Source organism: Amblyomma americanum, chromosome 9 (genome assembly GCF_052857255.1).
Source record: "Amblyomma americanum isolate KBUSLIRL-KWMA chromosome 9, ASM5285725v1, whole genome shotgun sequence".
NCBI lineage: Eukaryota > Metazoa > Arthropoda > Arachnida > Ixodida > Ixodidae > Amblyomma > Amblyomma americanum.
Window position 1 is genome coordinate 108,487,066 of NC_135505.1, and position 27,113 is coordinate 108,514,178.

General features: G+C 46.2%; 2 protein-coding genes across 5 annotated transcripts in view; one reads left to right on the forward strand and one right to left on the reverse strand.

Moving 5' to 3' along the window:
• Positions 1-1,133: 1,133 nt before the first annotated feature.
• Positions 1,134-15,332, reverse strand: LOC144104027 (nucleoporin Nup37-like). Of its 3 annotated transcripts, none has more exons than XM_077636811.1 (6): positions 15,088-15,332; positions 14,038-14,163; positions 12,780-12,807; positions 10,120-10,302; positions 8,122-8,312; positions 1,134-1,317 (listed from the first exon to the last, which is right to left on the reverse strand). In XM_077636811.1, exons 2-6 carry the CDS (start codon positions 14,067-14,069, stop codon positions 1,308-1,310), a joined length of 444 nt encoding a protein of 147 aa, XP_077492937.1. In that variant the 5' UTR covers positions 14,070-14,163; positions 15,088-15,332; the 3' UTR covers positions 1,134-1,307. The 3 variants fall into 3 exon arrangements, with proteins under 3 accessions (XP_077492937.1, XP_077492935.1, XP_077492936.1); XM_077636809.1 differs by lacking the exon at positions 1,134-1,317 and adding an exon at positions 1,761-2,181; XM_077636810.1 differs by lacking the exons at positions 1,134-1,317; positions 15,088-15,332 and adding an exon at positions 1,761-2,181 and having other exon boundaries at positions 12,736-12,807; positions 14,038-14,158.
• Positions 15,333-15,562: 230 nt separating this feature from the next.
• LOC144104025 (E3 ubiquitin-protein ligase UBR2-like) overlaps positions 15,563-27,113 on the forward strand; it is an 80,977-nt gene continuing 69,426 nt past the window's right edge. For both annotated transcript variants that reach the window (XM_077636807.1, XM_077636808.1), the window contains exons 1-6: positions 15,563-15,663; positions 20,760-21,242; positions 22,837-23,007; positions 23,792-23,915; positions 24,658-24,885; positions 26,921-27,043. In XM_077636807.1, the coding sequence (XP_077492933.1) occupies positions 20,977-21,242; positions 22,837-23,007; positions 23,792-23,915; positions 24,658-24,885; positions 26,921-27,043 (912 nt within the window). In that variant the 5' untranslated portion in view covers positions 15,563-15,663; positions 20,760-20,976. The remainder of the gene's footprint in view (positions 15,664-20,759; positions 21,243-22,836; positions 23,008-23,791; positions 23,916-24,657; positions 24,886-26,920; positions 27,044-27,113) is intronic.

The window sequence follows — 27,113 nt, forward strand, 5'->3', positions numbered from 1 at the left end:
GCAGTGCGTGCAAGAAATGGAGACAGATCTGTACGCAGGTGGAGGATAGGTGGTCTTTTCTTTGTTGGAGGTGCAGTAGGCAGGGATCATAACAGACTCCTGCTTTACATCATAATAGAATTTGTGACATAGAAATAGTCTTTCGATGTGGCGCCAGTTAAATTTTTGAGATGACCATTGCATTTTAGTTCGGTGACACTTTCATGCTAAGAATAAGCAAAGATGAACCTGGCGTCGTGGTTTTGTGCTGCTTCTAGTGCATTAGAAAGATTATTTCTTTTACGGTGCCAAATAATGCATGCACATAACATGCCCTGCCCAAGCCCATTTCTTCCTCTTGACTTCGACTATTGCAAAAACCTGTGAATTGTGCTAGGCACATGAAGCGATGGTTGAGTAGCCTCATCGGTGATAGTGATGCAATTTCAGAGGACTGTATAACTTTTGCAGAGAACACTTAAATCCAATATGCTTCTTGTATGGGTGTCTCTATAACAGTACACAGTTCTTTATTTTGGATTCAACGGGAGACGAAGCGAGCACTGCTAGCGGAGGACCCTGGCGCTGATGTTACACAGCCAATTTCCGCTCGATGCTATCCGCTGCCAGCGCGCTTCATGACAGTAGGCGGACAGGCAGCACATTTTAAATTGATTACATCAGTTATAGTGGAATCGACAAAAAACATATCTTTTCATTGGATATAAGGTGTGCACGTCCAGACCTTGGCTTTTCGAATTACAGGCTCTGAACCTTCCCTTCAAAAGGAACCTTAATATTCAGCTTTGTCGTTTAGGGCGACTACTACTACATTTTGTTTCACCGGCTGTTTTGTGGCACTACAATATTACTCTGAAAGGCTGCATTTCTGGCTGCCTGGGCCTTAAGATTGGCCAATATAGCTAGCTACCAGGTGCACAAATCTTTTATCTGGAGGAAATTTACCAGCTTTGTGTCCATACCAGAGGGCTGCAGAATCCTTGAGAAACATCGCGTTTCCCTACCGAACAGCGGTCGTCACTACACTAAAGAGACAAACTGGTACAATGTAACTGCAGCAGACCTAAGAGGATGCTAGTATTTAAGAAAGTGCCAATTAAAATGCAAGACTGCAGAAAAAGGCAGGCACGGAAGCATTGTTGACACTAGCCTTTAATTAAAAACAAGAATGATATATACACAAGAGACGAAGTCTTTGGCAAAGTGAGCTCAGCAAGAAGGTCACTTTGATGAGGTGGACACAGCCGTTGCCGCCATAGGCCAGTGCAGGATGCTTGTGGTGCCACAGCCGACCTCAACCACCTTGCTCACCAGTACCTGCATGCGGTGGCACTGCTCTCAACAACACGAGGCACAATTGGTGTCAGAAGTAAACATGTGGCTCTGACATGAAGGTGCACTGCGGAATTTAGTGGGCGCATGGGCATTATAGGGTACAAAAACTCGTCATAAAGGCAAATTCATGAAAAAAATAAAAGTAGATAAAAGATAATGAACATGAAGGAAAAAGATCACGGGGGTGCACTTAAGTCTGCTTAGGTATAGTAATGCGGAAGCATTTATTGTACTGCGTGTGTCCTTCCTCATGCACGTTCGGCATCTTGCCTATGCGCCTACGTGCGCGCCAGCTGCTGGACCAGCAGTGTACTTTGCGAGGGGGGGTTTCAGTGGGTGCCGTGTGATGGCACTACAAGAGCATTCCAAGCACAGAGGAAATTTACCGGAGACAAACATCTGCAATTTAGATGCTCATAATTACTCATGTATGCCTTAGTACGTATTTCGAAGATACATTTCTGAGACATCTGTGCATTCTTTAGGCTTCATTATTTTTAGTGAGTCTGTGCGGACATGCTCTGTCCACAACTTCAGTCCACAGCCTCTGGTGACGCCACTCATGAGCCAAGATATGCTTTCGGATTAAAAAATGCTGTCTCAAAACAGGTACCACAATGCATAAAAGCCCCTGGCAACACAAAGCAATAACAGTTGGTGTGGTGGTGGTTAGTAAACATGAATGACTGTAACAACGCTTCAATGGCCACCTGAGCCGTTCTGAGGTTGTGCACATTCACAACATTGCCGGGATGACCGTGGGTGGCGCACATTTCCTCCTGGATGTGTGAAAAAGCGCAGTTAGTGGTGCCATCGTGGTGCACCGGCTTCTGGTCTAGGGGCCAGCTGCAATCCAAATGGTCAAATACAATGTAAGTTAAAATCGCAACAAATTAGATGCTGCATGAGTGTCGAAACAGAAATTATACATTGGCACGCAAGTGGCTTTGGCACTTGGCTGTTGAGACCAAGGTTATGGGGTCAAATCCTGGCTGCATTTTGATTACGGGCAAGAAGGAAAGGACACTTGTGTGCTGTGCGATGCCAGTGCGCAATAAAAGAACATCAGGTGGTTGAAATTAGTCTGCAATCCTCCACCACGATGTCCATGTGTGGCTTCGTCACCAAACCACGTTATATTATACCATACGCTTACACCTGCTGTTATGTTATCGGACAAAAACTTAACCAGCGCTTCTTAATCCTACAAGTTGTAATATTTGGATCTTAATACACTCATGGTGGCAGCGAGTTTTGGGGCTCTAATCCCTGTGCGACGGGACCGACTGGTGGGCCACCTTTAATTTTTCTTGATTTCGTGACGATGCACAGCTGCAATGCATAGGGAGCCACCGCAAAGCCAACTTCTTGGAACTGCCAATAAATGGCTGAGTATTCATTGTTGCACAGCATCAATATGTGATGTCACACAGAGGTGACCCACGATGCAGTGAACATGTTAATATCCAGTAATCTGTCGAGACTCGTTTTAAGGGCCTGACAGACGTATACATACCCACTATGACCAACAAACCAAAACTAAATTTTAAGCTGTGGGGTTTAACAACCAAAGTATCACGTTTGCTGTGAGGGGTTTTGAGTGGAGAGTTCAGAAATAATTTAGACTATATGGGGTTCCTTAACGTGCATTGACATCGCATAGCTCATGGGCATTTTTTAGGCTTGTACAAATATTTGAGTGTCTTGAACATAGAAGCTAATAATATGGTATTCAATTCGGGCTTAAAAGCAAAAGGCAATATTAAAAAAACTCGTATATATTCAAAGTATTTCGAAGTCCGAGAATTCATGAAAATTAGTTGCTGGATGCAGTAATTAATGGTCTTATGTATGCTCTGATATTGATGCAAGGACCCGTCACAAAAGTAGTGGATGTCGCATTCTCCACTTGGTATACGGCGGTGTGCCGCGTGCCGCTTACGGCACGTGTATGGTGTCGACACAGTGGCATCGTTCGATTTTTGCATAACGGATGACTCGGGCCATAGCCTCTGGCAGTGGTATGAACACACGGGTCATGCACGTGCAGTGCGGTCACATGACCACATGCCGCGTGAGTAACGTCAGAGAAATTGCAGCGTCAGATGCGATGCTTCCGAAATTTCATCCATGGTTTATACACTAAACTCTGTGGGATGCATGGCTCAGCGCTGAGCAAGCCTAGAGTAAAAATTCGTGCCCGAAATTTCAGCGTCTGCAATATCTGTCAGCAACTTTTATTTTTGAAACCAGCAGCACGTAAATGACCGCACAGTAAGGGCTTGAGACATGATGCACTTTGACTTGTGGCTGATTGAGCATTGCCTAACACGTGTTGATTTGACCAAAAAGTGACAACCTGCAGGCCTTTGAACACTCACCAAACTTTAATACATAACATGAGGCTGTGGGAGAATTAGGCATCCTGTATGGCTACAGAGGTGTGGTTCTAGCAGAAACTAACAGCAATGATTCAGACATTCAGCAAAGAAATTCGTGGGATACAATGATATACTGCCAAAGAGCCCTCTAATTCCACAAATATGACCCAGAAGATACCACAGTGATTCAGTTAGTTTCCAAATGCATCTTGCACAAGTCACGCAGACAGTATCGCTACAGTCAAAGAAGGCTGCGATAGAGGCTATTACAATACAAGCCACCCACTAATGAAATGTTTGCAGCATGACAGAAGTTGTATCGCTGAATCTGGATTGCTTGTTAACTGCCTACCATTCAGTTGCATCTAACCAATGGGTGCCAAGTCATCAGGACTGTAGGGTGGTTGGGAAGGAAACACTCCTTGCCACCTTTCCTTTCCAAGATATTCAGTAGCAAAGTAGAAGTCCGGGCTGGTTGGCGAGGATTCATGGTGACAAACAGCGCAAACTAGGCAGGACACAACAGAAGGAAGATGCCACACTTTCCGAGCACCACTATCCTGTTCCATCATCAGGACTAAGTGGCACATGAGGTGATGGAAGCCTTCAAGAGTGATAGCTCTATTCAATGAAGAAACTTCAGTTTCAGTTGTGTTCATGTGACCTTCAAATGCCTTGGACTTAGCAATTCATAGTAACTGCCTTAAGTCAGATGCCAAATCAGCCTAGATATCAATTTTGGGCTAAATCCGAAAAAGCCAAATTTCGAGGAAGGGGTGGGCCAAATTTGGAGGTCACCATCGTATTGGCCATAGCCAAATCAGACCGAAGCATACTTTGACTATGGCTCATATGACAGAGTCCCCATATTTGGCCCTGGTTATTACCAATATTGGTTCACCCAACCTTGAAATTTGGCCCCGCCTCCTGAAATTTGACCTGGTATTTGGACCAAAATTATATCCAGGCTGATTTGACTATGGCCAATATGATTGTAACCTCTAAATGTGAACCGGACTACTCAAAAATTTGGCTCACCCCACACTGAATTTGACAATGTCAGATTTAGACCAAATCGATATCCAGGGTAATTTGAATGTGTTTATATGATGGTGGCCTCCAATTTTGACCCGGGCCAATTTGGCCCACCCCATCTGAAATTTGACATCAGACTTGGACCAAAATTGATATCCGGGCTAATTTGAATGTGCCCAATATTTGACCCGGCCCACTCCCAAAACAGCAAAATCATAGTAGAAGCGAGAGTGCATCGCTCGACCGCTCGGTGTAACAGTTAAACCATGGTCAGTTTCTTTATTATGAAAAAAAAGGCTAAACTGGTGCGTTGTCAGCCTTCAGTGGCCCTTTGAGATAAAAATGCCTCTACACAGATAACGCTATCCTCTGCTGCTGAGAAGTAACTTTCTGTACGCATCCTGCATTTCACCTTGTCTCCATGCAGTTGTGATGTGTGCAGTTTTTGGCTGTTCTCTGTATATATTCCTTCGCCTTTTCATTAAACCTTCAGCTGCAAGCCAGCACACGTGACATCTTCCTTCTCTCGTGTCCCATCTAGTTTTCACCTTTTAAGGGCGTTAGCTCTTACTACTAGATTTGTCAAGGATGCATCTGTCTACAATGAAGGTCAAATTGACCAAAATGGTCACCACATCACTACACTGTATCACACATCAACAGTGGGTGCATAGCAACTCGAATTATTACGTAAACTTTCGATCCCTTGTATATACAGCAGTATAGTGGCCATCGAAGTGGGACCCCCCAGGACCACCGTTTGCATATAATTTGAGAGCCACCCGTTTGACACAATGTTCGAAGTGGTGTCAAATGACTTGGCATGTTCCTGAGGATAAAATTACTAATTGAGATGAAGCCCAAAATATGTGTGGGATTCGCAATAACCTTTCCATGCCCAAAACCATGCATTCTAACTTTAGACGGCCATTACAGCCCGGTTCCTGATGGTGTCAAATGATTTGTCATGTTATGATGCACACGTTTATAAAATTTATTAACTGACATAACGAGGCAATATACTGGATAGAGCGAAGGTGGCTGTAAATCAAAATACGGTAGTGCAAACTCCATGAGGTAGATGGTGCTGCTTGTGTCTTAGATCATCAACGGATGTTTCTGGAAAGGAAACATCTGCGGATGTTTGGATTGCTGAGTATACCGATGTAAACACTTGAAGCTCCCGTAGATAACACTCTGAAGTCGAACCCTGAGCCAGTTTTGGCGGAGAAATTTTTTTTCACCATCAAGATATTCAGAAGAAAAAGTTATGGCAGCATTCGATTGGGACCACAATACTGTGCTTCTGCTTGACTTCCTCACGAGGGGAGCAGCAGTGAACGAGTTAGTCACACAGTTGCAGGCCACTAGCGGAAAGACCTTGACCTCCCTTAACAGGCGATTTGCTTCTGCAAGACAACTTCTGACCACATTCAGCCATGCAACAGCATGCATTGCGCACCATTTCAGGTGGCAGGTACTGGACCATTTTCCTTATAGCCCTGACTTGGCACCTAGTGATTTCCATCTTTGGACCATTGAAGAAACACCTAGGGTAGCAGGCAGGTGGCTCACAAGCAATGCAGAAGTTTAGCAAGCCATCATGACGTGGCCTCAGGGACATGACAGTATATTTCTTCTATACTGTCAAGAATGTCTGGGAGTACTCCTAGAACACTTGGCTGGACAAGCATGGTGACTGTACTGAAAAGTACTATGTACTACTATATACTGCCCATCATTGGTTTATGGGGTTTAAAGGGGCTGCGAAACACTGCTTGAACGGATGCCGGTTGCACTTCAAATGGATTGTTTATGTCATACAGATGCTGACTCAAAAAGAATTACGAGAATCGATGCATAGGAACGGAAGTTATTTAACGAAGAAATTTCAAAATACAAGCAAACAAAATGCTGCCCTCAACTCGATTTTCGCGCAGCTTCCCATTTCACTCTCCACATGACGACACTTAATGCGACCAATCAAAACAGCCTATCTGAGCACGGGGGAAGTTCGCACTCCATGGTTGCCTGTTCTCTGTAACTGGTTCATGCCAAAGCTGGCAGCGCCATTTGCATGGTTACAACCATGTGAACGTCCAGCTGACCCAGCGATGCTTCATCGTCACGTCGACGGCGCAGAAGGGAACACTGATCAGCGACGTTCACTTACTCCTTACTTAAGGATCTGAACTCGAGCGTGAGATAATGCGAAGGTGTGACGGCCTGCGCAAGATATCAGACACATTTAGCATAGTGCGTACAGCTACTGCTTACTGCCTACCATCGCCCGTCGCTCTTAGCGCGCTGGTTGGTTTCGGTGAGCAAGGAGTGCGCGCTGTTGACGGGAGCGTGGCGCCATCTGGCGCCACCGCCTGGTGATCCTCCGCAAGCTGACGATGCACACTCTCTGCTAAATGTGAAACGAACGCATCCTTCCTTGTGACCGAAATGAACGTTTATACAGTGTAATGGCTCGATCGGATTGATTCCGCAAAGCCGCTCTTAGTAGCCATAGGTGTTGAGTGCTAGGTCGTAGGATGTTTACAGAGAGGCGCAAAGTCCTTCGATGCAAAAAGTAGCCAGAGCCTCTGGTGGTGTATTTTTGTTTTACTTGTTTTACAGCGCTTTTATCTAAGGCAAACAAGTTGGTTTTGTTAAAGTAATATAAAACACAAAAACTTGACAAAACGTATCTCTAGTTATTATTACAATTTGCAGTATATTTACTCTTTGTCCAATCATCAAGCTCCCACTAAGTGATGTCATATGCGCTGCTTAAAACCGCCACTGTATGGTGACACCGTCAGCGCCACGAATTTGCTTTTGCGAGCTAATTAAAATATTAAAAACCGAAGTATGCACGGTACGACCTTTGCTAATAGCATCACTATAACCGTTCTATGGAATCAACAGACAAAACAATGCACTGAAAATGTGTTTTGGGGCCCCTTTAACGTCACAAAGCGAATCAGGTTATGAGGGAGACCGCAGAGGAGGGCTCTGGATAATTTCGACTACCTGGGGTTCTTTAACGTGCCCTGACATCACACAGTAGAAGGGCCTCCAGTATTTTGCCTCCATCGAAATGAGACTGCTGCGGCTGGGATCGAACTTGCGTCTTGCAGGTCAGTGGCCGAGCAGCACAACCACTGAGCCACTGCGGCAGCTTCAAATCAGAACATATGCCTGTAAACTAAAGTTTTCCCATGAGCGTTCTTGTTGCCTTGCTTTTTGAACCACCCTTGTATGCATCACCAGTTTTGTGCCTTTTTTTCTCATACTGTGTATGTATGACTGCAATGAAAACACTAATAAGAATTGCACAGATAAAGGTGCAGAAACTCCCGGGCTCCCCCTCCTTTTGCACCTGGAGCGTCCAGTCTCCCACAGGAAGCAGTGGGGACCGGCCACTGCTCCCAGCAGCAGGCTGTTGCTTAGAGACCAGTCGGCCGAGAGCAGCAGACCCGCCTGACCAGTCTCCAGGGACATGATTGAGAGTGCCGGCTTCGTCATGGCATTGTAGAGCCGCAGTGTGCCCCACTTCTCCGCCACCAGGAGCTGCACAGGTGGCGCCATCTGTCAGGCGCTCTGATCCTCTTTTAGTTTAGCGTTCACAATATTAGTGGCAGAGATACGTTGGGACTAACAGAAGAGCGAGAATGCACTAAAGTTAAGCGTAGACAGCTGGGCTAGTTGGTTCACAGTCGCATTATGATACATCGTTCTGGCGCACGAAAAACACGGACGAAGGCGATTGTGTGTCACGGCGATTGTGTGTCTGTTCTTCCTTCGTCCGTGTTTTTCGTGCGCCAGAACGATGTATCATAATGCACTAAAGTGCAGGCTTGGTGCGCTATCCTGACACATCAGCACCACAGATGACTTGGAGCCCTTTGCATGTTGACGACACCTGGTGGTCCCAAAGACAACTTTTCCAGCCTGCTCGTCGCATATCTTACGGAGTTAATTTTCTGGTTGTGAGTCATGGAATCAAAATATTAAAGCATGTGTAGGAACATTTGAAGAGTGCGATGAGTCCTCTCACCTAGGCTCCTAGGGTCAAAACAGAGTGTAAAGATGAGGAATGATGGAATTGCAAAATTCACAAAATATTATTGAGCAGTACTTTTAATTTCATGACACCATCTTGGGTCCTCGCGGCCACTTCGCACTGCACTTTAAACAATGATAGAACAGGTCTGACAGAGTAAAGGTATGGGCAGACGCCCCCCCCCCCCCCCCCCCCCCACGTACACGCCTATGACAGTGTCTAAGTAACAATAATTAGTCTGCCTTGACAATGACATGTCTAGGAGTCTGCATGAACACATTGGAGGCAAGTGGTGACTATAAATACTTTTAAGTGCTTGGGAAATGGTAACCATTTTTGGAGAGATGGAGAGAGCTCCTCAAGAAAAGGGAGTTGGCTGGAATGGGCACCAAGTACAGATTTGCCCTGGGGAAAAATAATCCAGAGGGGAGCGGCCATTATTAATTCCTTTACAACCTTTTGGGCTTACTGTAAAAACTCAAGTTAGGGCCACATTTTTTTTTAAAGTTTGGGTGTGAATTTTGAAGGTTCGGCCCATGCAGGAATTTAAAAAAAGGTAAGACCATATATCTATATATATTTTTTCTTATGTAGTGCAAACCAGGGGATGAGGTCCATACAGGGGTGTGGCCCTTGCATGAGATTATAGGGTGCTTTGGGGCATAGTTAAGAGCAGGACTGGCTTGTTCTAGCCAGAACAAATATGCGTGACCGATCCATAAACATGCCTACTGAGCAGTACTTTGTCCGCACTGCACATAATCCCTGTCCGAAATAAGGTCTAGAAACCAGTGTGGTCTCAATTGAGGCTGGTGCGTGCAGAGACCACGTGCACAACTGCGTGAGCATAGGGGGTGCCAACAGCGCGCCTAATTATTCTTGTGTAGCCCGCCGCATAGTTGGTCGATGAGACGCTGTTCATAGAACAACGTGTTTGCAGTTAACTTGTGAGCCATTTTTCAGTGCATTCCCTTCAAAAACGGTATATGTTACTGGGAGAAAGCCCTATTCAGAAGTTAAGAGAAAAACGCAGCGTCCTGTTCAAAGGATTTCTCATGCTGTACAGATATCAGCGCAGGTGAAATTGCTGAAATTGGAGCGTGCAAACAGAAGTTATCCCACTTACAGTACTAAAAAAACACAAAAACCAAACAAAATCGCATTTTACCATGAAATAAATAAAACAGCCACTTCAATTTACCAGGCTATATGGCACTTGCCACTGCCCCGATTCAAACGGGATGCCAATAGAATGTACCCACTATCTATCAAGCTAATGGCCTCAATTTCTTGCACGGAATTTTTAACCCTGACCTTTCCATGGTCGTCGGGGTGCCAGAGGGCGGCGGTGCCAGGCGAGCGGAGGGCGATGCATGCCTGCTGCTGTCCGTTCAGATGCCAGATGCGGCAGCTGTTGTTGCAAACGCTGGCCACAATCTCGCCCGACTGGGGCTCAAAGGCCGCTGCATTCACAGGACCCTTGTGGCCCAGCAGCGACTGTGACCAAGAAAAGAAAATGCAGCAAGACTTGTTTTATTTACAACAGAAGAACGAAAAAATTCACTGACTATCTGCAACTCGTGTGGCAGGGTATGCGTTAGCATGTGGCACGTTGTGTACATGTGTTCTCAATGTGTCGTGCATCTTTGCCAGAGCCCATATACTACTAGGTGGTAGGGGGGTCACTGTCCTGCCTCCCACTTGCCACCCTATCCACCCACCTCTCCCCACTGTACTTTCCCCCTCTCCACTTCCACGATTGGCCGCCGCGCCGCCTCTTCTCCGCATTCCACTCAGTGGCATCACGCAACACACGACGGACAGACCTTGAGAAGACGTCACTAGTAATGCTAACACATAGAAAAAAAAAGATGATCATTGTCTTTTAATGCTCCAAAGGCAGCTTGGCCACAGTGCCATGGCTACTGTGTTTTTGGTCTGCATGAGATGGGGTCAAAAACACAAGGTCTGAGGTACTTCATGCAGAAAAGCTGAGCACCAGGCAAGGGAGACCCCTACATACACTGGAAAACTGGTGGGTACCAGGCGGCACTTGCAATTTAACCCCACCTCTTCCAGATTTGAGGCAGATGCTCAAAACACTGGGTTTACATTGCAGCAAGATGCCACAGTGACAATAAAGCAACCATGTCATGCACTCACTGCACTGATTTATGTCGCCTTTCATTCGCACGCAGAATAATGAGAACATAAAACCATTTTTTTATCTTTCCATTGCTGAAATGTATCGAACGAATGAGCAGAAATATGTTGTCCCATCAGAGACTAGAGTGGCTCACAATGTAAGTGGCGTGGTGGACACTGCATGACACATTTAAAAAAGGCACAGAGGAGTATGTGTACCTTGAAGTCCAATCCAACTAACAAGGTAGAAAAGAGCCCCTGGGAATTCCCAAAAGGCATGAATTCAGACGGAAGCTATGCCTTCACTTCGAAGGCATGAGCTCTCTCTTCATATGTCTGCATTTCAATTGAAGTGAAGTGCAATAGTGCCTGTGCACCGGGATTTCAACGAACATTAAAGAACTTCAAATGGCCAGAATTAGAGGCACTGAGGACAACCTCATCCAATAATTCTCTCCATTAAATACTTTCTATGTTATTTTCTGCCTATGGTGATGGTTGCCCAGCAGCAAAAGATGAATTTATTGCTATGAAAATTATATTTCAGAATATAATATTTTTAGCTCACTGCTCAGTTCAAACTCGTGGCATCAATAATTAAAAAGATTGTAATTGCTGCCCGGAAGTGAATGACAGTGCAGGCTAGCCTCAGAGATCTGCGAAAAAATTCATAAATCACTGAAATTTCCCTGAGAAAATGGCCGAGGGTGGTGACACCTGCATTAAATTTTTAAGCGTGAAAGCACTCATGCACTCACCGACACCGACCAAGAATCTTGTCACATGGATCGTTTAAAGTTGAAATTTAAATTTAAAAGTTAAAGAAAAAGCACAACACACAGTTACCTCCAACCATAATTGATTGTGTCCGATACGATGGCGACTTCCAAATTTGGCCTAAGCCATTGCCAAAACTTGACCTCGCCGATTTGGGAATGCTTTTACATTATAATAGGTTTAACCAAGTTAGCACCCTAACAATTTTTTCTCTTTTCTAGCTACAAAATCTTTATTTCTAATTAGAGTAGTCTTTTTTTGAAATGAAGTAGTCTGCCTATAAACCAGAGAATTATGTTTGTCCTCAGTGATCCTTTAACCTGGAGCCACCCACTACATCATGTTTCGTGGCTTGGCTTTGGCATGTGAAAATTCAATGTTAAATATTTCTACAAACACAACCAACTATCACTAGTGCCCAGTGCCAACAAACCATGTGATACAATGAGAATTTTCCTTAATCATGTATGTAAGCAGTCATGTCAAACTGCATCAATGAGCCACTGCAAACTCAAGTAACAACCTGGTACACCCAGAATGCACAGTTGCTCTAGGAGAAAAAAAAAAAACCCCTAATTTTACTAAGCAGAATGAGAGACCCTGACTGCAGGGTCTTTGTACCATTGTTAAGGTCTTTGCACAGTTGAAGTGCTTATTTTGTGTGCTTAACCAACATTAGGTGGTCTGCTAAGGTTGTCACAGCCAGCCACAGAAGGTACAAAGGCAAAGGAAGAGAGACGGTCATTCTAATTTTAGCAGTTGGGGCAACTGCATAAAACGTGTCAGGAGGAACGTACCTCATTTCAAAATTCACACATGTATGGCTCCACAGGCAACCATGCTCTGTGTGATGCCTGAGAAATGTAAGGCTCTCATAAAAGGTTCTTTTCGTTGTTCAGGCAGTATGCATGCTGCACAGGTAAATAAACATGCTGTCTTCCATGACTTCAGTCTGCAGCATGATTTTGTTAGTTTGAAACTAAACCTGAGCTCAACTGCGCAAGCCACCTTCATCTCGTCCTCTTATTCAGGTTTGCATAGAACAGCCGCACCTCATTGTCCATGCTTGCTGTTGCGAACCTGAAACGACAAAGATGCTAGCGATGAAAATAATAATAACAAAAAATGCCCCCCTGGTTCCATATATACAAACTTGCACCCTGTCTGCCTTGACACTTGGCATCCCACAGTAACGCCTTGTGAATAAGATGCTTGTTTGGCTGCCTACACTTTTATTAGCTGACATGGTGGCTCAGTGGTTGGCTGTGCATGGCTGCTGACTCGAAAGACGTAGCTTCAATCCCGGCCACGGCGGTTACATTTCGACGGAGGCAAAATCCTAGAGGCTCGTGCGATGTCAGTGCATGTTAAAGAAGCCCAGGAGGTCGAAATTATTCCGGAGCCTTCCACTACAGCGTCCCTCGTAGCCTCAGTCACTTTGGGATGTCAAACCCCAAAAATCCAAAACCAAATGTTGGCAATAAATTTGTCGTTCCACCAGAGACCTGTGATTTTACAAATTTGACCTTGCCGGGCCAAATAAAGTGTAGCAGTTGCTAATGAGAAAACCATTAATTTATTGTGAGACACAATAGGTGCAAATACACTTGCAAATGGGCCCTATGATATGCAGAGAGACACTCCACTAATGTGAAGAGATTAAAACAGGAATATGCAACAAAGTCCAGCACTAAAAAGTTAGAGAGCTACCAAATAGGATAGACAGATCTAAAAGGACACAAAATATAGAAGTCTCAGAACAAAAGCCATTTACAACAGCGAACACATAGATGCAGCCTAAAGGCTGTCCCATCAACTGAAGACACACATTGCAAAAAGAGCAGTGGTCAAACTTAGCGAACCAAGAGAAAAAAAGAATTACTGCCTTCTGCTTCATCAGTAGTGTTTCTGATGAAGCAAAAGGAAAAGACATCAGACATCAGTCTGCTTTTTTTGATGACATAAGAGCTATTCACTGCCTCATGCGTAGCCTTATTTCTGTGCTATAACATCACAATCAGGTCTCCTGCTGTGCCCTGTCATGCAACCTTAATTCCTAGCATTGCAGGGCTATGCCCACAATGACAAGTTGGGCAGTCTCCTTACTGTGGAGTTGCAGAACGAACGATGAGCTTTGAAGAGTGCTGAAAGGAAATAAGGTGCAGGACCGCAAAAATAAAAAATCCTCTTACTCTTTCAGTGTTTACATACACGATCGCCAAAGATGTTTACACCCAAAAAATGTACTAGACACACCCTCTGTGCCGCAATTATCACAACTGAGGCAGTAATACAGAACCCAACCCTTACCTCATCCAGACAGGCTGCAGAACGAGAGACATGTTGGGACTTCAAGCGATGCCCTGGATGGGGGCATCGTGTTTAAATCAGCGTATGATGCTTGCCTCGATAGTCTTCAGCTAAAGGATCTTCATCCTGCAAGGTAAATGAATGCATCGAGTAAGACATAGTTCTTTACCGACCACTATGTTGGTAGGAAAAAAGCACCTCTCAGCTAAGGATTACAATTTCTGACCCAGTTATAAAGCATTAACTGAACTTAACACTCTCGTGGTCTCTGCCCAGTTAAAAATACTTGGCTGCCACAGGAGTGAAAATACTGCTGGAGGAATGAAGGGTCATAATTGTTCTTTCACACAAACGGCGAAACTGCTTTAAAATCTGGCCGTCTCAAGAGCTGGAGTAAGTACATGTGGTTACCTATGCGCACGAAACAGCCAGTACTTTAGTTTTTGCCTCGTTGCGAAAATCATGGGCATGTATTACCAGGACATTCGTACCGCGCCAAGCGCGAGCGGCGCAGCACCAGTGACGTTCTATTAGGGCAATTTTATTTTTTATTTTTCTGGAAATTTGAAGAGTAAAATTGGGCAAAAAGAGAATTGTTGCGGAGTGTCAGGGAATTTTAAGAACATAAACCGTATCAGTTTATCGAGTTTACGGAATTTTCAAGCTCCTGCCGGCAAAAATTGCCTGAAATACAGAATTCTGCGTGTAATTGAGAGAATTTTGATCACTTCATGGAACATCGCTGTGCAGAACACGATCCGTCCACTTCTTTAAAAGCAGTTCATTCATTCATTCAGTTATTGCTATGCCCCCTGCCCCTTTTTATGTTGTTTCCGACTCAACTAATGATCCAGTAGCATATACGGAGTCAAACAGCAACTTGACGCCTACTAAACGCACCACCTGTTGCGCGCAAAAATGAAAATTCTCCAGGCTGCCAGCAGGAGACGCTGCGTCATTTGGCATAATTTCTGTTCATCGACGATTTTTCCACCGCCAATGGTACGAAGGAGACCGTCGAGATGAGGGCGTGACAACAAGCGAACCCACCGGCAGCTTGACGTTGAAGACTGTCACGAATGATGTGCCGACTGCCAGCAGAGACGAGTTCCACTTGCATGGGCAGAAAGCGACGGCTCTGACGCCTCCGTGTACTGACAAGATCCTGTACGAGTCCAAATTCACGATGTTCTCTACGGGCTCAGCTGTGATCTTCATATCTGAAAGCGAGCGAAAAGCCACACGAGTAATCACGAGCAAGCAGCACATTCAAAAATGTGGAGGCCGCCATGTAATGGTGATGTCCCGCACACTGCGGATATCTCAGCATCTGGAAGGGTGCATCAACCAACGTGTTCCAAATCATAAGACAGCAAGATATCTAAAAAATTAACATCACAATAACTTATCAGTTGTTTTAAGAAAGATTATTGCGTCATAAAACTGACTGTAAGCGATGATGAAAGCAATCTAGTGCACTCGAAGGATTGACCGCGACGCATTGACTTCGATATCAGTTTTTGTTTACTGCCATCTGGAGACAGTTTCCAGTGGCTCGTTTTCGTCTGTTTCGCGAGCTCAACTCGAAACCGTCAGATATTTGCGCCTTGTCGAGCTTGACCAAGGGTGAGTCGCTGTTCGTAGCTGAGCTGCACGCTCGTGTCATCTCGACCGACGCCTCGCTTGTCGTTTTTGCCTAACATTTGGTGTCTCACGATTGAATGAGAAATCCGATGTCGCCTCCGTGTTCCCAGCCGTTAGGCCTAGTTCTCAGCTATTTCTGGGGGGAGCTCCCACCATTGTTTTTTTTTTTTCTTTTTCGACGATCGGAGGGATGCCACTTTGCCTATTGCTACGGTACCCGCTGCCAACTAACCGACTGCGTCGCATCGTTTTGACGCATTTCTTTTTTCTGGGTGGAAGAGACGCATCCAGTGTCCGGATAACGACCCGCATACGTGGTCAAGCCTGTCAGTGGGCTGGCGGTTGTTCGACGGCCCGTGAAATACGACGGGCACGTAGTCGGGGCATCAGCTGTTTCTGCAGCATTCGGGTTGGTTGGTTGGTCGGGAAGCTAGCGGCTGGCGTCACGTAGAGCGCTGCGAAGCTCTCTCAGATTTCGGAACGTCTGGTTGCTGCCTTCTTTAGGAGACGGAGTCATCAGGACGCGCGGCCTCGAGAGGGATGCCAGTATTGTTGAATACTTTCTTCTTTTCCCACGGGTCCGAACAATAGCGCGTCTGGACGACGTTCGCAGAATCACTTCGTCACGCAGAGCGCCGAATCACGCTGCGTTTGCGCAATCAGCGCCCAGGGTGCGTACTATAAATACGGTAACGGCGGTTTCGCGGAGATGCGCGGAGCGGCGGGCGGTAGGGTTTCGTGAGATGATTTTAACACTGTCGTGATCGTGAACCGAGCTCGCTCTCTTTCGCTCTCTCCGGACTGGCCTGGGGAGCGTTTCCCCGTCCTTGGCCTGTCGCCGCCGTGAGTCGCGGCTAGGTTGTCACGCTTTGTTTACTGTTGGCGATCGGGGGCGGGCCGCGTGCACCGACATGCGGTCGCAGTGCTGTCGTGTTTTTCAATCTTATCTCCCCCAGCCGGAGCGCGCGGCAGTGTGGTGTCGGGAAGTGGAGCTATGCTAACGAGAAGAAGCAACTGTGTGTAGCGTGTGCGCGGCGTTGTGGTCGTCAGAAGTGGCTCCTTCGGGTTGCTGGAGGGAATCGGGACTTGGGGACGTATATCGCAAAAAAACAAAAGGGTACTTTGTTGAGCTGGTTTGTTCATGTGGAACAGGTAAATGCACACAGCAACTGAGAACGAAGGGAGTAGACGGACACAGCAGTGACTCACAATTGAGTATCTTTATTCTTGTCACGCAGTAAATAGGCGAAAACAAGCACAACCAGCACGTGGCAGACACTGCATCAAAGGCTGACAACGTAGGATAAAACAGTGTGGATTAAATCAACTTGTAGAAGAAAAATAAAAAAAATCCTTCCACTCAACCATCTTAGCTGGCATAACTGTGTATTTCTTTCTGTGTCAACGAACGGAAGGTTTGCTGATGCACGTGTCTGCCTTATGATAAACCAGAAATTCTTCAGCGATTTCCTGCGTACGCTCATCCTTATGTTTGTACACTATGTTCGTCCGGCTGTAAGCAGGTGTGTAGTTAATGCACGACAGCCCTCGTATGACCGTCGTGCTTCTGGGAGATGGTTTCAGGGAGCACTCATATTCTCTTAGGCGGGCATTTAGACATCCTACCAGTTTTCTGTGTGGTGTTGGGGTTCTATGCTAACATTCACCCTTCTCTCCTGGTCAATCTGGCGCTAGTTTAGTTCTGTGCATGGAAGCATGGTGTTAAAATCATTCAGCACATTCTCGCATCAGAGTATGTGCTAGGCTGCAGTCATCACGCAACTCAAAGCTTTGTCAGCGGCACAGGAAACAAAAATGTCCTGAATTTTTTCCCTTCTCCCCAGACGAACCTTCTCCTGCTGCAGTCACTACCCAGGGGCTGGCAAAAACCGCTCTTGCGTCCTCTCTTGGTTCAGGAGGAGGAGTTTGCATAAAAACAGATTGCCTCTCTCTAACATAGCTGTATTTTGAATGGCTGATTTGAAGTCTGGATGATTGCCTTTGCTTGCTTTTTGATCCTACCAGATTCCACTGGGTTGCTTGAAAATCCGCTGGCTGTCTTTATGACTTGCTGGCTCCGTGCATATTCCTTCCTTTGTGGTATCTTCGCCTGAAACTAGCAGCATCGCTGCTCAGAAGCACTTCATTCACAGTTACATAAGCTTAGTAAGGGCCACAGCATAGCTAATGAAAGCAAAGCAAGTCCTCCAAGCATTGGCTCAATACAGCTTCGGTATTGAGGTGGCGCCCGCTGCGGTTTCTCAGTGGCTCTTTCGTCAGAATGATTTCATAGGCTTGTTCGGCTTTCATGATGAAAGAATACGGTGCTAACAAACATAGACGTAGAAAAGGAACAGTGGTGTCTGTTCTTCTTTCATGTGTGTATTTGTGTGCGCTGTATTTGTTTTTCAGTGCGAGCCGCCGTGGTGGCTAAGTGGTTACGGCGTTCTGCTGCTGGCCTGAAAGACGCGGGTTCGATCCCGGCCGGGGCGGTCGAATTTCGATAGAGGTGAAATTCTAGAGCCCCGTGTTTTGTGCGATGTCAGTGCACGTTAAAGAACCCCAGATGGCCTAAATTTCCGGAGCCCTTCACTACGACGTCCCTCATAGCCCGAGTCACTTTTGGACGTTAAACCTCCATAAACCAAACCAATCGTTCGTCAGTGGCTTCGGAGTTTTGCTGCTGATATCAAGGTTGTGGGTTCGATCCTGTTCATAACTAATGAAGGTGAAATTTAAGAACACCCATGTGCTATGTGATATCAGTGCAAGTTGAGGAAATGCAGGGGTGTTGCTTTGGGGGTGTTAGACCACACAGTTTACATTTTTGCAGTATTAAGGGAGTTGGGTGCATGTTGACAGTGAAGCTTGATCAGTTATGATGGAGCATTTTGCTACTTGTCCTTGTTTTTCACCATTGCTGCTGCACGTGCTGCAGTGGCCAGCTGTGCCTTCGAGGCCTGTGCAAATAATTCCTTCTCCTGTAGCCTCTGGTCCAGTGCAGCTGCTGGCTTGGTTCCCGGGGTTAGTCACATAGCAGTTGTCCAGCTCCCTCGCTGCTTTATGCTCGAGTGGATGCAGCTGCGAGGAGGCTTTGGTTTTGAAAAACGTTATTTTCGAGCCAATACGGGCCTCACTCTTTTTTGGTTTCCTGCTTAATATTTTGAAAGCATGGAGGCAGCCAGTATATATATTTTTAGCAGAATAATTGTATCAGTGTCATTGCATTTGTCAGCTATATTTTGATTACACATCGTTAGCCTCTATACTCGCTTTATCTAAATTCTGTGGTTTTATATCAACTTGGTTTTTTCCTTTGTGTACTTGTTCAAGCTCTCTCTGTTCTCTGTGCCAGCTCATCCATCTCTGCCGTTGGCTCGGGCACAGCTCTTTTTTTTTGTTTTAGTTCCGGTCTCACACCGTACATGAGGGAGAGGGAGGGAAGTATTTGTTATGTGAATTGGAAATGCACTGTGACGTGAGCCTTGGGAATTGTTTGCGAGGAAGCGGAGTAACGTCCAGTTGTTCTGCTTCCTGGCGAGGTTAGAAAGTGGAGAGAGTGTGGCAGAGTATTCTTCATTTATAAATTCATGGGGAGGCTTTTTGGGGCTATATGGTGCTGACATAGTGTTGGGTTGGAAGCAGAAACACCTACTTTCACCTCCTGGTGAAAAAGAATGTTACGCAGGTTGCCTGGGGGGTGGGTGCTTGCGAGAATGTGGGCTGCAGATATTTGTGTGTGTGTCTATGAAAGGTTTTAAAATGTCTTAATCCAGCATCCTGTAGATTGTTTGTCCTTGATTGAGTGCACACCATGTTTGAATTTTGTTGCATCTGGGTTTTTTCTTCTTTCTTGTGGGGCTGACAAGAGTGAGAGTGTGTTTAATAAATTGATGAATTCATAAATAAATAATGCACAATATGAAACAAAGTACTGAATAGTATGCAACACCAGAAATGCCGTTTCAAGCTAAAAGTAGCATGCTATGCAGATGATGAGGGAAGCAGCGGTGATGTGTGTTTAAAATCATCAAAAATATTTTATGTCAGCAATTATAAACTCTCAGCATTAGGCAAGCTGGTGAGATAGCACAGGATCAAACAACTTGAAAAGACAGATAAGGACACCGAGGTGCATGGGATGGGAGCCAACTTTCAAGTGATGCTTATTGTAAAACCAACCACTGAACAGCAGCAATGTGCTAGAGATTGTTGTTATTATTACTGTTATTAATAGAGAGCCATGTTGGAATTGTGGGTAATGAGAAGAATAAAGCAGATGCATGCACTTTACAGGCACAGTTTGGCCAAATAAAGCAAGTGAGCATACTGCACAGAGGTTATTGAAAATTAATTTACAGTAAATTGAGAAATAAGTGGCAGGCTACATAGGAGAAGCAAGTAACCAACAAATTACATAGTGTAAAGCCCATTTTAGGAGAGTGGACATCATGTAGACATCAAGAATGCTAACAGAAGTTGTTTTATGTCGTCTACACATTGGACACACACACCTCATGCACAGCTTCTTACTGACAAAACAAACAAACCTCTACGCAAAATTTGTGGTGGTGAACTCATTGTAAACCTCATTTTAATCTCATGTACAATGCTTGAAGGACTGAGAAAAAAATATTTTACATCAAGCGCTTGTTGATTTTTCACTTATATTAAGGTTTCTTAAGGAAGCCAGTATTTCAAACAAACTATAGATATTGACTTTAATATAAGAGATTCTAACCCTGTGTTTGGCGCATCATAGCCTTAGTTGCTTTTGCAACGTAAAACTGAATATAACGAACTTTTATTAACAGAGTCAAATGAATGACAGGCTAGAACAAAGCAGATGGGGTGAGGATGTAATAGAGGTAAAGGGTGCGAAGGCAAACCTTGGAACCGAAAAAAAGAAAAGCTGACATTCCGGGAAGAAGGGATGGAGTTATACAGGGGAACAAAAGGAATGTTTTGCTGCTGGGAAGAGAATTCTTAAGCATGGCAATTTTCTATTTGCCAAACCAAATGACTAGCACTGGTCAGACCCTGTTTTTTTGTTCTTCCACTTTCTGTTTGCTGTCCAGGGCTGCACAGGGAGAGAGGTGGATGCGCTGCACAAGACTGGATGCAAGTGTGGAGATGCTGCAGGCCAGTTGAAACAGTGTGCTCTGCCACGTGGGAGGAGGAGGCGGAGGAGGAGAAGTTTGAACATGCCTTCCTCCCACTGACTCTGACAACACCATGCATGCGGATCAGGCTTAGTGCGTGACCGTACCCAGCGGTTCGTCCTCATTTCTGAGCATGGAGGGTGACGACGAAGGCGGCCTGGCCCAGGCCCGACCTGGCGAAGAGGCAGATGTGCGCAGCCCGTATGGGTCGGAGGTGGATGCTGCTGTGGCTGGTTGGCTGAAGGCACACGAGTGTGGTGCCCTGACCCCGGAAGTTCTGAGGTCGTTCTGGGCAACGCACGTGCCGCCCCTGCTGAGCCCGCCCCCCAACTGCAGGCCCCTGGCTTTGGCCTATGATGAGGCGGCACTCAAGCGGACGCTGCTCGACTCGCTTGAGAGGTGAGGGGATGAACGGAATGGAAACTGAACTATCCAAGTGTCTTGTCTTTTGTAGATTAGAGACATAGTCGGGACTTTCATGTTTGTCTAATTAAATGTGTTCCTTCTTGTCTGGTACACAGAGGCATCCTTTTTGACGGAGGTACTTGTGATTTGTGATGCAACTCTTAAAAGTACCCGCTGATGTAAACTTTCATTGATAAAGCATCTGAAGTATATGATCGACACTTGTTCATTTGCATAGAATGAAAATATCTGTTTTAGTCGAACCTCGTTATAAAGAAACAGTTTATAATGAAATAATGGATATAGCGAAGGAATGATGATTCTTTTGGAAGCTCAATTAACGTGGGCTATAACAAAGTTACTACTATAATGAAGTAATAGCTGGGCCCCTTCAACTTCGTTATAACGAGGTTCAATTGTAGTAGTAGCAGAGACAACCAATGATTTTGTCTACATTAGTCTCACAACACTAGCCTCAGCCACACAGTTTGCTTAAGAGGAGGCTCTTGTCCTTTTGTATTCAGAAAAATTGTAGTGTATCCTCTGGTCGAGAAGAGTTGCATGCATGAAATGGGTTGCAGCAGCGCCAAAGTGCATTCTAGGATGGCTCGTTCTGAAAGATGGTGGCTGCGAGAGTGGCACATGTTCCTCCATGGGTTCAACACGTTTGAGTGGCAGTGGTGTTGACCAGGGAGTCATGGGGTAGATTTCGTTTGAACACACGCACAGTGATGGATGTACGGCTTGGACTGTTAGTGGCGCTAAACACTCTCTTGATATAGGCGCCCTGTGTCTGTTTGACCCTAAGCTGGATGCATACCCTTGGTGGTATGATCAGCTGTTCACTGTGATCAAGCGATTACAAACAGGGATAAGAACTGAAAAGTGATTAGACGACTGGTAGTGCGGAAAATCAGCACTTGCTGGCAGGCAATAATAATTTAACATAGAAAGATGTGGCTCGTGTGAGATGCTTGTACGAGGTCCCTGGGCCCTGTTTCCACCCTTCCAGTCAGGCCTGGCTACTTGAATGTGAAATGACTACAAACACAAACGTGCCTTTCTTGGGAAACGCTCTGTTTCCTTCGGGGGAGTTACTGCGGGGTTCAAGGCACAGGCTATGTGTACGGGGAGGTCCAGGTAATCGCGCCATTGTACGAGGTGCCCGTACAGGGTGCTTATCAGGTTCCTCTTCCCGGTCCTATTTGTCTGCATGGGTGCTTTATGGTGACAAGGAATACGCTTGGCCTGGAAACCTTTCTATAACAGCTAGCACTATAAAAAAAAATGATGATGCAGTCCCACAATGTGACACTGAAGTGAGGCCTCCGAGGCAAGCATTGGAAATAGCTAATGCGGCGTAAGTGCTAGCATGGTAAACACAGATAAGAAAAAATTTCATTTTAGCACAGTTTCCAGCCTTTTCCTTTCGTCAAAACAATGTTTTTGGTTACAGTGAATGACCGAAGTGTGGGAGGATACCAGAACAGATTGCGTGGATTCTAGCTTTGCCATAGAAAAGTTTGTGTGTTTTTTATGTCCAGCGTGAACTGTGGTGGACTTACTTGTCTTTACATGGTCAACGCAGGTTTGTCTGTGGGACGTCGGATCCGCGAGGCTACTTTGAGGAGCTTCGACGGATGGAGTCTCCTCCGACGCTATGCGGCCGGGTGTTCAAGTCGGGCGAACCCACGTACTCGTGCCGGGATTGTGGTCTTGACCCCACCTGCGTCCTCTGTGTCGACTGCTTCAAGAGCAGGTGCTGGGCCTGTTGCTTGTGGAGAAAAATGCTGCTGTTGCCACCTAGTTACTGTTTGCCTGTCAAATTTATGGGCTTTATTTTGAAAACTTTTTTTTTATTTAGCGAGTTTCAGTTTCTGTTCAACACTACGGTACCTGTCCACTGGCTCCTAAATAATACCCTTGAGGGTCCTGGCTTCATCTCTTATCCTCTTAAGAAAAGACGTTACTATTATTTATCGTAGCTAGTTGAGTGCATAAATGTGTTAGTAATTCCAAGCTGTTGATTTCATGTTGTGTCGCATACTCCTTCGTTGAAGATGTAATTGTGTGTACAAAATGTTTTGAACCATGCAAGCTTGAATTGGATTGCATTGTCATGTCACCCTGTGGTTTACTGTCAAGATGGTGCCCTTCACACTTATTTTATGCTTCCAGGGGTGCCTAACAGACAGGCCGCTTATCACTGTTATGAAGGGGATGTATGAAGTTGCAGTTTTGACTCAATTTAATCTCATTTTGTTGGCTGCATAACTAACCCACTTGTTCGAGATGACATTTTTGCAAACAGAGGGCTGGCTCGAGTTTGGCTGTGTCAGTATGTTTGAATTCCTGCAGAAGTCATGTTCAGTGGCATGGGCACCGACCTCTTTCAAAATTGTGTATGTTCTGAAAGCAAAATGTTTTCCCTTCGCACTATTTTTCATCATGAACTTGTACCAACTTGCCCAACTTTCTATATTGTTTCGCTAAATGTTTGTTTGTCTGATTTTTTTTCTTGTTCCTGATTATTTGTACTGCAGTGAGCACAAAAACCACAAGTACAAGATGAGCATGAGCTGTGGGGGCGGCTATTGTGACTGCGGTGACCTCGAGGCCTGGCGGTCATCGCCGTTCTGTGAGACACATGGGCGCTCCAGCAAACAGGTGAGACCGGCAGTGGTTGGCTTTCAGGTGGCTTCTGATGCGGGCAAGCGCAAACAAAACCAGGATGTGTCTAGTATTAGCATTCACACAGCAGCCTTGCTCCGTGCAAAGTGTGGCCAGATTGAATGAAAGTTTTAGCATGCCTCACGAATAGCAGTAACGCTGATGGTGGGAAGGGTGTACGGAAGAGAAATCTGGTTGTACAGTTAACCAAGCTGAAATCGATTCCGAGCTAGGTGTGACAAAGTTCAGTTCAAGTAGGAATGAGTGCTGACTTGCGATGCATGTTTGCTGCTTTGCAAATTATTAGCCTTTGTGTAATGGTGTGTGTTAGGCTGTCACGGGGCACTGGATGTTTCCAACTGCTGACTGTATTGCAGAGAGCTTCCATGAATCCAAACTCGTTTGAAAGGCCCAGTTGGCAACCACTGCTTGTAGTGTGTGTATACTCCTGTTGCCTCAGTATTCTACTGACATGAAGCAAACTTCAGCTGCTTTCAGTCGTGGCTGGGGGTTGTTGGCCAGGCCTGTGGCAGTGACCCCGAGGTTGAGCTGCTGTTGTGCCAAACACTTTGAGAATAGGGAGGGTGGGCCTTGCAGCATAAGAAGGAAGCATTGCTGCAATTTGCTGACTAAGCTGAACTTCAACATTTGACGAGGGCCTTCAAACCAGCAAAGGCCGTCAACCTAGCAAAGGATATCAACCTAGCGGAGGTCTGAACCTTCAAGGCCCTTAATGCAGGAGGGCAAGGATGAAGACGAAGAGGAGCCCAACCCGCTGGACCGCCTGCCCCCCGACCTGGTGAGCCGTGTGGAGCTGGTGCTGCGGGCAGTGCTGCTCTACTGCCACCAGATGCTCACCTGGGCCAAGTCCACCGAGCTGCCCCCCGACCTGGCCCTGGCCCCTCCGGGCACCCCAGACACCTACGTCACCATGCTGTTCAACGACGAGACGCACACCTACGAGCAGGTGCGTGTGACCCTATGGGCCCCTGCTTTTGGCAGTTCTTTGCTGTAGATGCTGACTTCCCTGCTAGGTTGAATGAAAAAAAGAAGAGCTATCCCTATTCTGCTTGCTGCGTGGCTTTCACTTTGAGCTGCGGACATTTTCCTTGCATAGGAGTCACTGGGGCCTGGGGCTGTTCGTTCAGAAATCTGTGTGGGTGACTCTTCCTCCCCACTTGAAACCCAGTGCTGAGATGGAGAAACGGTTAAAGGTTATTTTACTCCCTTCAGGGTGTGTCTGTTCCCCAAATTTTGTCAACAGAGAAGTCCAGGAGCTGGTTAGCTTTCCTAACAAGTGCAGCCAACTTTGTCCTTACTCTTTTGGTACTGTTAACGAGACCAGGTACCAAGGCTTTGTGTGTTGAGGCCATGTAGCCTTGCAATGCTTGCTTGTTAGAACCCAAACATTGTGCGCACTTTGCTTTCTACTTTTATCGGCTGGTTTGTCCCGAGTCATTACACAATTGTAAGTCTAGCTGTTTTTAAAACTTTAAAATCCGAAGTGGGGGGTCGACTTACAATCGACTTGAAAACATCGCACTATAAGTAAAGGCGAGACAAACTAGATATCGGGCATGCTACAGTGTGGTTGCATTTTTGTTGCGCGGCTCCGTCGCATCGCTCTTTGTGCTGGCCTTGAGCAGCAGCTATGTCAACGCGGAGAACTGGCATCCCCTCCCCATGGCGGCTCTCGATAAGCAGCAAACTGGCACCCCACACTGGCTGCTGACTGTGGTTGCTGATAAGTGGCGGCAGCCCGATAACGCAGTCGCGTTCTACATGAAGCTCAAGCAAGTTTTCTTTTTACTTTCAAATGCACGCTCGGCGCTCAAGGCAGCGTTGATAGTTGATGGAAGGGCCGCTGTTCCAATCGAGGCAGCACCTCCACTCGGAACATCAGCGGTGCCGGGGAGTGTCGGTAGTTGACGGAAGAGCCGATGCCATTCACGAGTAGTTTCTCTTTAACTCTGACACATTTGACTACTGCCGGCCACGTTCCACAAGTATTTAATGTAGTGCTTCGTCAGCCGTCATTTGTGCTCCGGGTCCGGTAAGCGACCGGCGCTCGTTCACGGCTACATTTAAGATGGCTGCCATTTTTTATGCCGAAGAAACGAACAGCCATGCGCCGGGCCGCAAGTTCGACATTTGCAACGGGCGATACAGGTGGGGCAGCTGCAGCGAGGAAAATTTTCAGCTGTTCCACGCGATGTCGTGACGTGGCTGTTTGTGAAGTGCGGATTTCGCTGGATGACGACGTTAGAACGACGTGCTTTGGGACCGCAGCAGCGATCAGGACGGCAGCGCTGGGGAGAACGATGGCGCATGTGTAGACGAGTAGTCCAGTGACTAATACATTTTCGTTTTGGAATGTTCATTTTGGAACGGGGGGCATTGCAAGGCTACATGGCCTCAACACACAAAGCCTTGGTACCTCGTCTCGTTAACAGTACCAAAAGAGTAACGACAAAGTTGGCTGCACTTGTTAGGAAAGCTAACCAGCTCCTGGACTTCTCTGTTGACAAAATTTGGGGAACAGACACACCCTGAAGGGAGTAAAATAACCCTTAGCCCTTTCTCCATCCCAGCACTGGGTTTCAAGTGGGGAGGAAGAGTCACCCACACAGATTTCTGAACGAACAGCCCCAGGCCCCAGACCCTTTCATAAAAGCTACTGGCACTTGTAGGCTTATGCACCGCATTCCACTTCTGAGCACTAGATTGTGGGTTCCGATCTGGGCAACGCTAGTCATATTTCATGGAAAAGATATGCAAAACACCCAGCCGCAGTGATTTCTGGGCACATTAAAGAACCCTAGGCAGCCGACATTAATTGAGTGCCCTTTGCTAATCGCATGCTTCACAGCCACAGCCTAGGCATACACATGAGAACACACAATTTTTCAATTCTTCTTACCTTGCGTATGCTGGACCCTTTGTGTCATGGGGGCTGCACAAGTCTGATCTGGCGTGGTGTATGGTGGTGTTGGTGGATGCAGGTGATCCAGACGCTGAACAGGGCCATCGAATGCTCGCACCGGGAGGCGATTGACTATGCCACCACGGTGGACCGGGAAGGCCGCAGCCTGGTCCGCAGCTCCACCTTCAGTGACTGCCTTCAGGTTCTCCACTCCCTTGCTGACCCAGTCTTTTTGTGCTCGCAGTGTTGGTGCAAGGTAGAAGCATTTGTCA